General features: G+C 43.3%; 1 protein-coding gene across 1 annotated transcript; it reads right to left on the bottom strand.

Moving 5' to 3' along the window:
- Positions 1 to 3024: 3024 nt before the first annotated feature.
- Positions 3025 to 12468, bottom strand: CCDC137 (coiled-coil domain containing 137). The gene is made up of 6 exons (XM_072645308.1): positions 12232 to 12468; positions 10733 to 10866; positions 7856 to 8084; positions 4716 to 4798; positions 4068 to 4147; positions 3025 to 3726 (listed from the first exon to the last, which is right to left on the bottom strand). The coding sequence occupies exons 1-6, from the start codon at positions 12360 to 12362 to the stop codon at positions 3547 to 3549; spliced, it is 837 nt and encodes a 278-aa protein (XP_072501409.1). The 5' UTR covers positions 12363 to 12468; the 3' UTR covers positions 3025 to 3546.

The raw sequence follows: 12468 nt of genomic DNA, 5'->3' as shown, positions 1-12468 counted from the left end.
GAGCCTTAAGAATCTATGAAGAATCTGAACTATGCCTTTTCCTACAGGGTCAGGGAGAGAGTGGTATTTTTTGTTTTTTTTTTTTAAGTTGTTAGTTACTACTCGACTGTGGAGAGATACTATTAATAATATTAGCTTGAGAAAAGCTAAAGACTTTTCTTATCATTGAAGAAGATATGGAAAGGAATGAAGAGATCTTTTCTGAACAAGCGGTTTTCAAGTTTATCATATGAAGATTTAAGAGAAATCTTTACTTGGTATTGTGGGAGAATGAATGGAGTAATACTTAGTTTCCAGATAAGTGGAGTTAATCACGGATACTTTGAGCATTTCACTTAACTTTGGTGGTATTATGGGTCATAACTGAAGTATTATAAAGTTATATGTTTGCTATTACTCTCATTTAATAGTTACCAATTTTAAAATTAAAATGCAGGTCAGTATAAAGAAGCCATGTAGCAGGATGGATAGAAAGTTGGCCTAGAAAACAGGTTTGAGTCCACCTCTGACAAAGACTCTGTGGTCCTAGACAAGTCACTTAATTTCTCAATATTCTAGGCCAATTATATCAAACTCAAATAGAAACAGATTTCTGCTGCATATGGAATTAGAAAACCACAAAATAACATTATCTATGTTCTACTGTATCTTTACTGTGTTAAATATTTCCCAATTACACTTTAATCTGCTTCAGGCCATGCAGGAATTGACATCTCTGCTCAACTCTAAATTAAGATGCTGCCTCTACATCTATATCTACACCTGAGAGTTGCCTATACCTATGAAATTACAAGTTCAGTCCCTATTCCTATCAAGGAAAGTAACTGCTATTGGGAAGCCATGATGGGTTTCAAGTTACATTGTTAGTAGGAGTAGCCAGCCACTGAGTTAACTCTAGAACCCTGAGAACAGTAACAGCCATCCCTCTTCAGACCTAACCTGGATTGAAGGTAATCTCAAAGGGAAGACGCTGTCATTAGTGGGTGGAAAGGAGGGTTGGAAAGATCTGCAAAAGGAGGGATTTGAGCTGAAACTCAATATAACCCAAAGAAACTAAGAGGTAGAGATGAGGTGAGAGAACATTTCAGATATGGGGACCACCAGTTGTACAAATGCACGGGGAGGGGAGATGAATTATTATGGGCAAGAAACAGTGAGACCTATATGGCTAGTTCATAAAGTACAAGGAGGAGAGCAAAATGTAGATAGATTAGAAAGGTGGGAAAGGCCAGAGCTTTAAATGCCAAAAGATTTTATATGCAATCCTGGAAGTAATATGGGGTCAATGGAATTGAGTAGCAGGGTAAATGTGGGCAGGACTATTCGTCAGGAAAAATCACTTTGGCACTGAGTGGCAGATGGAGTGGGAAAAGACTTGAGGCAGGGAAATGAAATAGGAGACTATTGCCAGTCTAGGTGATGAACTGTGGTTGAGGCTGAGTGAATAGGAGGAAGGGAATGATTTGAAATGCTGTAAAGTTAGAAAAAAGAGGCTAGAGGCAGGGTATGCTATGACTCCTAGGCATTAACTAACATGGCCTCAGATGGAGGTGTGAGGTTGGTAAAGAGATCTGAGTTACAGAGAAAGTAAAAAGACTTAGTGCTGTGCTGGCTGAGAAAGGAGAAAAGGAAGCATCAATGATAAACCCATATGTAAAACTTGGCATCAGGAGGTCAGAGAGGACTTACAAGTTGAGACAAGGAAGTTGGCAATGCATAAGTTTTGGGTTGAGAACGAGTTACTTTTACCATAATTTTTGAAGTAGGTGGCAAGACATTTAGTTGGGAGAGATGGGGACCATCTAGACAATGGATAAGGGAGCAAGTAAATGCTGTAACCTGCCATATATCTTCTGAGAACTTCATCTCCCCTGTGTGTTAGCTCTTGACTAATGTCAGAGAAGTCATTAGAGGAAATTTGGAGAGAAACTAGCAAAATTCTAACAAAAGTCTGGGCCAAAAACCTCAAAATAGGAGAGATTCATCTAAAAATAGGGGTCCCTCCCACCTGCTTTCTGTTTTGGTGACCATACCCTCACAAAGAATAGCCACTAATTATTTTTATGTATTTTTTAACATTCAATTTTATTTTATTCTCAAAGATCTGTCTTTTTTCCCTTCACCTTCCCCTCCCCCCAAGCACACACACAACTGAGAAGCAAGAAAAACCAAACCCTGGTTACAAACACGTATAGTCTGAAACAAATTGCATCTTTTGGCCATGTCGAGAAAGGTATCTCTCAGTTTGGACTCTGAGTCCATCCCATCTCTATCAGGAGATAGGCAGCCTGTTTCATTCCTTTGGAACTGTGCTGGTCAATGTGTTGATCAGAATGAACAGCCATTAACTTCTGCTTCTTTTTGGCCCCGTCCCAGGCGACAGACAGGAACAAAGCACCAGGGGCAGCGGCCCCTTGTATTGAATCTTGGTTCTGCTTCGTGTATAATCTTGATGGAGTCTCTGACCATCAGCATCATCCTCATCAGTAAAATGAGGAAGCTGACCTTACAGTAGCTGACTGCTACTAAGATCCCTTCAAGTTCTAAAATCCTGTTATGCCCTAACTTCCAGCATATTCAGCATGCTGCAGGAATTCAGGAGGAATAAATAACCTAGATAATAACTAGCGTCAGGCCAGAATTCTGGGCTTGTGACAGGATTTCAGCTGTAATAACTAGTGCCTCACATGTTACTGTTGTTCAGTTGTTTTTAATTCTCAGTGACCCTCTTTCGGGTTTTCTTGGTAAAGGTAAGTGTGGTTTGCCATTTCCTTCTCCAGCTCACTTTACAGGTGAGGAAACTGGGGCAAACAGGGTTAAGTGACTTGTCCAGGGTCACACAGCTAGTACACATGTGGTAAGGTAATGGACAGGATGTGGTCCTCCTCCAGCCCTTGTTCTCTTAGGCCTTTGTCATCCAGATACATTCCATCTGTTTCCAGCACCAGGAAAAAAATAAAAGCCAAGTTAGAAGGCGATGTTGCCAAGTTTTACTGTTAGGGTTCTAGATACAAATTACAAATAGTCAATCAAATCAAGCATTTATTAAGTGCCAGTCATACCCCGCACCTGGCAGAATTTTACTGTCCACAGGTCCGGTATCAATGTGATACAAAAATACAGGATCAATCATTACCCCTGTCTCATCAGTGTTTTAGGGTTAGACTCCATTCCTAGGAAACACCTTGGCAGGTGAATGCACATGAAGCTCCGTCTTTGGGCCCCAGCACCTATGACATCTCTTGGCACCAGGCAAGCAAAGACATAGCATAAACTGTGGGAATGGAGCCAGGGGCCACTCCAGAGTTTTTGGTTGCAGAAGAGGTTCAGGTCTAACAGCCTGATTCTGAGTTTTATCATTGTCTTATTATTCAGTCACTTTTATTCCACACAGAAGTAATTTTCTAGCTCCTGAGATGCAATTTCTAGGGGAAAAGGGGAGCCCCTACCAGGGAGAATCATCCCCATTATTCCTGGATGCCAGGTTCAAGTCCCAGAAATGCCTGGAGCTCTTCTTTACACTGGTTTCTTTGGCTTCCCCTTGGATCAGCTGAAGGACTGTCTCTCCAGCTGTTGCTGCTTGTGCTTCTTAAGCTCCCTATAGGCCTGCACAACACGCTCTCTCTCCTCCGCCACAATCCGCTGTCGAGCCAGTGAGACGGCCGGGGGTTGGGAGGCATTGCTAGGAGTCAGGAGGCTTGTCAGCAGCAGTGACTTCTTGCCAAGCTGAGGAAATGAGGGCGACAAGGACAGAAGGTTGGGGCTCAGGAGAGAAGTAAGAGGGGGATCCCCTAGCACTAAGATCAGTACCAGTATTTGTGTGAACAGCTCCCAGCCCAGCACTGCTGAGATCTACCCACTACCTAGACCAGGACAGGAGAATAAGGCTCCTCTGCTCTCAGGCACATATCCCAGGTGCTACCCAGAAGCCCCACCACACCAGTCTTCACTGGAAGGGTGATGGAAAAGGTCCTATCAAACTCTTACGATGCATTAATATGATACACTCACCCTCACTGAGCACGTGAGGTGTCTGCCGAGACCCTCTCACCCAAACTCCCTATTACCTTGTCACTGTCTGTGCTCTTCCTTGGTTTTGCTGTTAATTCTGGGGGCTGAAGGACAACTTCACCAAATTTCACAGAATCTACAATGGGAAGAGGAGGTTTGAGAAGAATGCTTTTAAGATGCTGGGTACACAGCCAAATTGTTCACATCTCACCTCTCCCAGCCCCCTCTCTAATCAAGAATCACCCACAACACTGCTCTACTTTCCCTGACAAAAACAACCCAAGGAAAGAATCTGATTTCTGGTTCAAATTATACCACAAGTGGCTAGGGCTGCAGGTAAAGAAACAGACACAAAGCGTTGCCCTCACAGTCAGATGAAACCTGAGTTTGAATTTTACCCCTGACCCTCACTATGGGACCCACTCTGGGCCCCCACCCACAGAAAAAAGTAAAGGGTGTTGAACAGATCAAACGAGATAACTTCTACAAAGGGTTCTGGCAAACACTGTGCCATGATAAACATATCAGCTGTGATTACATTTATTATTAAAAGTTTCCACAAGTTGCATGGCTAAAACCACCCAATACTAGCTAACTTGCCCTGTGATCTATACATCCTCAGAAATCCCTAAAATGCAGCTATCTCTCCTGGTGCAAGTTTGCAAAAGCAGATGATTAGGAGACCAAATTCCAAGCAGGGCTACCTTGAAATAGTTCCTTTTCCAGGCCAGCTATTGCCTTTTCCTCTTTCTGACGTCGAACTTTAACCAAACGCCTTCTCTGGAACCTAAAAAGGCAAATATGATTCATTTTTTCCCAATATTTTCCAGGGTGCTGAACGGATATACATATCATTCACACATACACATGCACATCTCACAGCAATTATTGTCGTTATTCAGTTGTTTCAGTTACGGCTGACTCTTCGTGACCCCATTTAGGGTTTTCTTAGCCAAGATACTGGTTTTTCATTTCCTTCTCCAGCTCATTTTACAGATGAGGAAACTGAGGCAAACAGGGTCAAGTGACTTGCCCAGGGTCCTATAACTAGTAAGTGTCTGAGGCCAGATTTGAACTCAAGAAGATAAGCCTTCCTGGTTCCCAGTCCAGTATTCTATCCACTGTGCCAACTATCTAAAAGTTAAAAACCTGAAACACAGTTGGAGAACCTGAAGAAAATGGGTCAAAGGAAATAGGACTACCCTCTCTGGATACTCCCAATGGGTCCTAGAATAGTTAAGAAAAATCATAGGACTCTGGTGACAAGGACCTCAGATGTAATCTTATTCAACATCCACGAAAAGCACTGATCCCATCTATAGAAGCCCCATCGAGGGCTACCCAGATTGCTCTCATGACAGGGAGCTCAATTCCCTAAAGAAGCTCACTCCATTTCTCGACAGCATTAATAAGAAAGCCTGTCCACACACTGTCCTGAAAACAGCTTTCCTGTAATTTCTACCCACTGATTTGTTTCGGACCCTCAAGAACCAATCAAATCCAAGCCTACCACTTCTACGTAACAACCTTGTCACATCTGAAGTCAGTGAATGTGCCCTCCCCACTTCTAGTCACCTCCAATTAGTTCTTTTCTTTTCTGTGTTAAATATCTCCCTGAACTTCAAATGATTCTTCTGGGGCTCAATTCTGAGATTCTTCACTATCTTGGGGGTTTTCCTCTGGCAAATATGGCTTCCATAACTGGACACAATAGCCGAGATGTGGCAGGAATAGGGACAGTATACATCTGTTAATGTCCCTTAAGGGGCAGCTAGCGACTGTGCCAGATCTGGAGTCAGGAAGTCTCAAGTTCAAATCTGGGCTCAGACAAGTACTAGCTGAGTGACCCTGGGCAATTTACATAAGCTTTGCTTGCCTCAGTTTCCTCAACTGTAAATAGGGATAATAATACCCTGAGGGTTGTTTTGAGGATCAAATGACAGCCTCAAATCAATTTACAAATTTGCAAGGTGCTTAACACAGTGCCTGGCCCATAGGATGTGCTTAACAAAGGCTTGTTTCTGTTTTTTCCTTCTAAGATAACCTTACTTTTTTTTTGTCAGTCACAATACATTGCTGATTCAAACCGAGCTTACAATCCACTAAAATCCTGAGATCTTTTCCATATGAAAAAAATGAAAAATTAACTATTATGGAAGTGTTCTGCATTGTTACACATGTATGACCTATATTGAATTGCTTGTTTTCTCAATAAGGGTAGATGAGATGGGGAGGGAAGAAGGGAGAGAATATGGAACACAAAGCTTTAATAATGAATGTTAAAAATTGTTTTAGCATGCAACTGGAAAATAAGATATACAGGTAATGGGGTATAGAATCTATCTTGTCCTACAGGAAAATAGAGAGGAGGTAGATGGAAAAAGGGGGGATAATATAAGGGAGGACAGACTGGGGGAAGGGATGGATGGGGTGCATGCTGTCCTGGGGTGGGGGTGTGGAGAGATGGGGAGAAAATTTTGAATTCAAATTCTCGTCAAAGTGAATGTTAAGAACTGAAAAATAAATTATATATTTAAAAAAAAAATTTCTAGTCACATGTTCCTCTCTCATACTTGAGCTTTTGAACAAATAGACTATATTTATTTTTTATTAAATTTAATATTTTTTTAGCCCACTGGTCTCATCTTTGTGGATCCTGACTCTATCATGAAACATAATTGCTATCTCCCAGTTTTTTGGTCAAATACAAATTTTCAGAACGCCTAGTAAATGTTCAGTAAAGGTGAATTTATACCATCAATAGTTTTAGAAATCCAACTATATTGTCCTTCTAATGAAGTCCAGGGCTATAACTAGAGTAGGGTAGAGGAATGAAACTATAGGAACCATGGAGTTCACAAATAGCCTGTGATGGACACTTTTATTCTGGCTACCTTCTCCATAGGACACTTTGTGGCCATGAATGGACTCTATGGGGTTCCCCAAACTCAGCATTCCACCATTCCAACTCCATGTCTTTGCATAGACTATCTATCCCCTTTGGCAGGTAGGCAGTTCAATGGATAGTGAGTTGGGCCTGCAGCTGGGAACAGCTGAGTTCAAAACTAGCCTCAGATTCTTAATGGCTACGTGACCTTGGATAATTCACTTAACTACTATAGACCTCAATTTGTTCATCTGTAAAATGGGGAAAATAATGGCACCTACTTCAGAAGGTTCTTGTGAGGATAAAATGAGATATTTGTAGATATCCCAGACTTTCTTCAAGGCTTGGTTCATGTACTACCTCTTACCAAAAGTAGGTACCATTTCCTGCTGGTTGTTCTCTCCTTCTCCAGTTACTCACATATACATTTACTTGCTCATATATGCTATCCCCCAGTGCAATTTAAGCTTCATGAAAGCAGGAGCTATCTATTTTTGTCTCCGCATCTCCCCAGTGCCGAGCACAATGCTCCACATACAGCAGATGCTTAAAATAAATGCTTGCTGTAGTGGACTTGTCCTTGCCAAACCACTGACCACTCACATAGTACCCTGTACTGACTGCTGATGTCTCACATGTTTTACTTCTTGTTTCCTCAGCTAGACTACAAACTCCTTAAGGGCAGGAACTTTAATTACACAGTACCTAGCCTAGTACAGATATTCAAAAAATTGTGTTACTGGTTTGACTGAAACTGGAAGCTTGCTTCTCCAGGTTGGCCTTTGGGGGTACGTGGGGGTTTCTGTCACCATCACTGCTGTCAGCCAGTGAAATCTTTGGGGCCTGATGTCCAGAGGCATCTAACATCCCCATGCCCTGACATGTTTGGGGATAGTAACACCCTCAAGCTGGAGGTCTAGGCAAATCCTTATCACCTCCCAACCAAGTCCAACTCACTCTTTCTTCCGCTGAGATTTCTCTTTCTTTTGCTGAGAAGCTTCTTGCTTCTCAGGTTTCCGTTCCTCCTGGTTCTCACTGAGGAAGATCACATGCTGGGCCTCCTGTTCCATCCGGTGGACATAGGCTTCGTCTGACTCCTTTTTTCCCTGCTTGAACTTGGGCACTGGGATGTCTGATAGAGATCCCATTGCTTCCTTCTCAAATTTCTGCCTGAATGCCACTTGTACTAGGGAAACAGTCAGAACATAAAGTTTTAGAACAGAAAGTGGCCTGAGGAATCATTCATTCTTTTCATGGAGGACAGTGAGCTCCAGAGTGGTAAAGATCACAGAGCTTATTAGTGGCAGAAGTGGGACAAGAACCCAAGCTGCCTGACTCTCATACTCTTTATAATATACCAGGCTTCATTCAGGAACCTCAGAAATGGGGGAGAAGAATTTTAAGAGAGTAAGTATTCCATAGGCAGAAGACTTTTCAGCCTTAATCAATGTAATCTATTCTAAAATTAGACTTCCGCTAAAGCAAGGGTTGATAATCTTTTTCTATCATGGACCGTTACGAATCCTAGACAGTCTAATGAATCTTATCTCAGAACAAAGTTTCTACAAGCACAAAGTAAAGGATTATAAACGATTACAGGATTATAAAAGAAATCAATTACATTGAAATACAGTTATGCTCCCTGCCCCTAAAAAAAATAAGTTCAGAAAGCCTAGGTTAAGAACCCTGGTAGTGGGGGGAAGTAGGTGGGGAGAAGGGGAAAGAAAGCTATTCCATTTTTAAACAGGCCCAATTCAAAGCAAAATCATCTTAAATATGTCTTTTTTTCAGATAATAGATTTGAAGCAGGAAGGGATCTAGAGATCATTAAGTTCACTCCCATTTATCTTAACTCACCTTCCCCTACCTCCTCTACTCCATGTGTATTCTAAGCTCTAGCTAGTCTGAACTACTGACTTACCTGGGCTTCCTCATCTATATATTTGCTTACGTTGTTCTCTTTCCTGACTTTCTGCTGACTAAGATACTGCCCATCTAGCATGATTCATCTCACATTCCACCTAATCCACACTACCTTCCTGCCTCCAACCCAATGTTATCTCTTTCAGAATGCCTGAAACCTGACAGGTCTGTACTACAGGTACATTGTGCTACAGTGGGCGTGAAGGTGGTTATTTGGAAACTCCGGATCAATTGATTCCCCCAGTCAAGTTAGATGACATTAAAGGATGCAAAGGGCAGGTAACAGACTGCAAGAGGTAAGGATTTAGCCTTTTGCTGACCCAGAGTAGCCCATCTGCATGTGAAAATATCAGAAAATGCAGAAGAGGATTGGAAGAGAACCCTGGGCATAGATTACTTTCGTTTTTTTCTCTACCCATTTTTTTTTCCCGTAATCTGGACAGGGTGGAGAAAACTGTCAACTCTAAGGAAAGTGTTCACACACTTCATCTTTTCCTTTGTTTCTATTAGAAAGTGCAGCAAAAGGTGGGGGCAGAGATTTCTCTCCTCTCCATCCCCACCCTCCACTTGGCACTGGTGTTTTGGCAGCGGGTCCAGTAGCTGAGTGAAGCTGAGCTGGTAAGGGGAATCTCAACTCTCCAGAGAGGCAAGAGTCCTTCTGATTCTAAGATATGGGTTCTACTTCTTTCCTAGATCATGAAGCAAACAATACCCAAGGCCAGGATTTCAGCTGAAGCTAAAGGCCATGTAGACAACTGCCAGTCAGTCCCCAGAGCCACAGGGCCTGCCTAGGAGGTAATCAGACAACTCGCTGAGGAGAGATGCTTCAACCTACAAAGAACAGATGGGGCCATCAGGAGAATGTGGGGTAAGGAAGGAGAGAAACATCCCCAGAGGTATAAATTATCTTGAATATGTTTCTAGTACGAGGGCCTCTCCACTTAAGAGACTTATGAGTATCAAGACAGCTAGGTGTTAGGTGGAGAGGGAACACTGGACTTTGGGTCAGTCAGACCTAACTTCAAATCTACCCTCAGACACTTATATATACACTTAATAACTGTGCAACCCAGGCAATTCACTTAACCTCTCTCAGTCTTAGTTTTCTCATCTGTAAAAATAGGGATAATAGCACTTACCTCTCAAGGTTGTCCAGAAGACACAATGACATAATATTTGCAAAGCGCTTTGCAAACCTTAAAATGCTATATAAATGCTAGCTATTATTCACACTGACATTAAGTTCTTGGTTTGGTGGAGGCGGGGGAGAGGAGATATTTTGTTGATATTCATTGTGCCATTTCACAAAATGTCTTTGCTTTGGGATTGTGTCCTTCAGCTGTCTACCAAAAGGTAAATACATCCATGGTTGTTTATGAGTTATCCAGGAGCAAAGAGCCACTTAGTACCTTAAACTTAGGGTTTTAATTTTCTGGGTCCAACCTATAAATTTGAGTTGGGGGAAAAAAGGGTGGAGTTCCTAAGCCATGATGCAGTTATTTGTGTACTGTTTTAACTCTCCTACTAGATCATGAACTCCTTTAAAGTACAGTCTGCGTTTTCATTTCTCTCAGTATCCTCCACACAGAGTAAGTACGCATCAATGCAGAATTGACTGGAGATGAATTAAAGATGTGTGGAGAGTGACAGAGTGGAGAGACGAATCCAGAAGGCCTGGGTTCAAGTTCTGTCTCTGAGGCCTACATATCTATAACCACAGACAAGTCACTTAACCTCTCCATGCCCCTACAAGGACTCCTGAAATGCTGAAGACCAGAGGATGTGTTGATGTGAACAAGGGCAGGGAATTCCACACAAAGAAGTCCCTGAAGCAAGGAAATCACAAGTCCAGACCCAACAAAAGATGTTCTAGCTACTCCCTCAACTGGAAAGCAGCACAGTGTGTCCTACCTGCTTTTCTTTTCTTTTTGCTGATACATTTTTTCATCTCCTGGCGGCTCTTCATAATTTCCCGAAGTCGGAAAGGAATCTCTTGATCATCCAAGTTCTTGGGCTTAGAGTTTACTTTCTTCTTCTTCTCTTTTCTACAAAGAAAAATCAAATGAGATGTATTAGCACCTTCTGAATACCTTTCACTCCAAGCTGGAGGTTATAATGGTGAGTCTTGTATTGTAGCCTAAACTGAATCCTCATGGATCAAATGACAATCAGATTAATTACCACCTCATTTGTTCCCTATGGGCCAGTCAAGACCCAAATCACATTAAATTAACAGAATTTTTGAACTTGAAGAGATCTTAATGCCCTAGGCACAAAGTATGTTATGAGAGATAAGAGAGATGATGTGCCAGTATCCCCAAAGAGGTGTGTATATGTGTTTTATACAGTATATTAGCACAGGATCTTAACTCTCTGCCACTTTCTACCTTATGCAAGTCACCTAGCCTCCCTAGGCCTCAGTTTCCATATCTGTAAAAAGGAAGAGCGGTGGATCAGATGAATTCTGAGGTCCCTTCCAGCCCTAGATTTATGAAAAAAATAATCTAATATAAAGTTTTCACTTCGTAGTATGGAAACAGGCTGAGAAAAGTGGCCCAAAGTGATATCCCTAGTCTTTGGCAAGCCTAGCCTCAAACCCAAGTCTCCCAGCTCACCCGGCTCACCTCTTGCAACCACATCCTACTGCCTCTAATTTGGGACTTGTAAACCATTTACTGGCAAAGGCTGGCTAAAGGAAAATGACATGTAGGAAGGGCCGAATCACTATCCACTACAGTGCCATCTCAGCATGTCAAGGCAACTCGTTCTCTCCTCTCTCTCTCTCACTAGATCAGGTGTAACCAATTTTCACAATGCCTTCTTGGCAAAGTATTCTAAGCCAGCTTGAATCTGAGGGACCGTGAGCAAAAATACTTGGTGGCCCTTACACTGCCATACGATCAGCAGTAAGGATCACGGCTGGCACTTCAAGCCTGCCCGCAGACCTGCTGGGGCAGACGGATCACTCCCATGTGGTCGTCACTCAGGCGTGTCTGACTCTTTAACCCCACGTGGGGTTTTCTGGGCAAAGACACCGGAAGCTTTTGCCTTTCCTTCTCCAGCTCATTTGACAGATGAGGAAGCTGAGGCACACAGGGTGAAGTGACTTATTCAGGGTCACACTGCTAGTAGGGAAACGAGGCCGCTGCTCCTGACCTCGGGCCAGGCGCGGTGCCCCCAGGTGCCACCTGGTGCCCCATTCTCATCTTACCCTTAGAGATGGAGGGTCTTGCTCACATGTTATCTATTTCGCGAGTCGGTGATGACACTAACAAATAGCCATCACCGTTGTGTTTACTACTAATTATACGACTTATCTTGTAGAGTGAAAATATATTAATGTGGCCCTCGAGAAATTCGGCTGAAGTTATGGGGGGAGGGGCGAGGGGACCTCGCGGGACGTGCCGTACCTCTCCGGTCCCGGCCGCGGCGTCGGAGCTTGCTTCGCTTGCTTCTGCCGCCCCTTCTGCCCGCGCGAGCCCCGGGAGGCGGACCCCAAAGGCCCCGGGGCTCCGGGGCGCCCTGGCCGGACTTTGGCCATCCTCCGCCGCAGACCCACCCGCCCCCACGTGGCTGTACTTCCGGTCTCCGCTCCGGCTCCTCCCAGCCCCTCCCCGCCCCCTGCCCTCTTTGTCCCACCTCCTCCG

Source organism: Notamacropus eugenii, chromosome 2 (assembly GCF_028372415.1).
Source record: "Notamacropus eugenii isolate mMacEug1 chromosome 2, mMacEug1.pri_v2, whole genome shotgun sequence".
NCBI classification, from domain to species: Eukaryota; Metazoa; Chordata; class Mammalia; order Diprotodontia; family Macropodidae; genus Notamacropus; species Notamacropus eugenii.
Note: the sequence above shows the minus strand (reverse complement) of the source record. Positions and strands in the feature narration are given on the sequence as shown.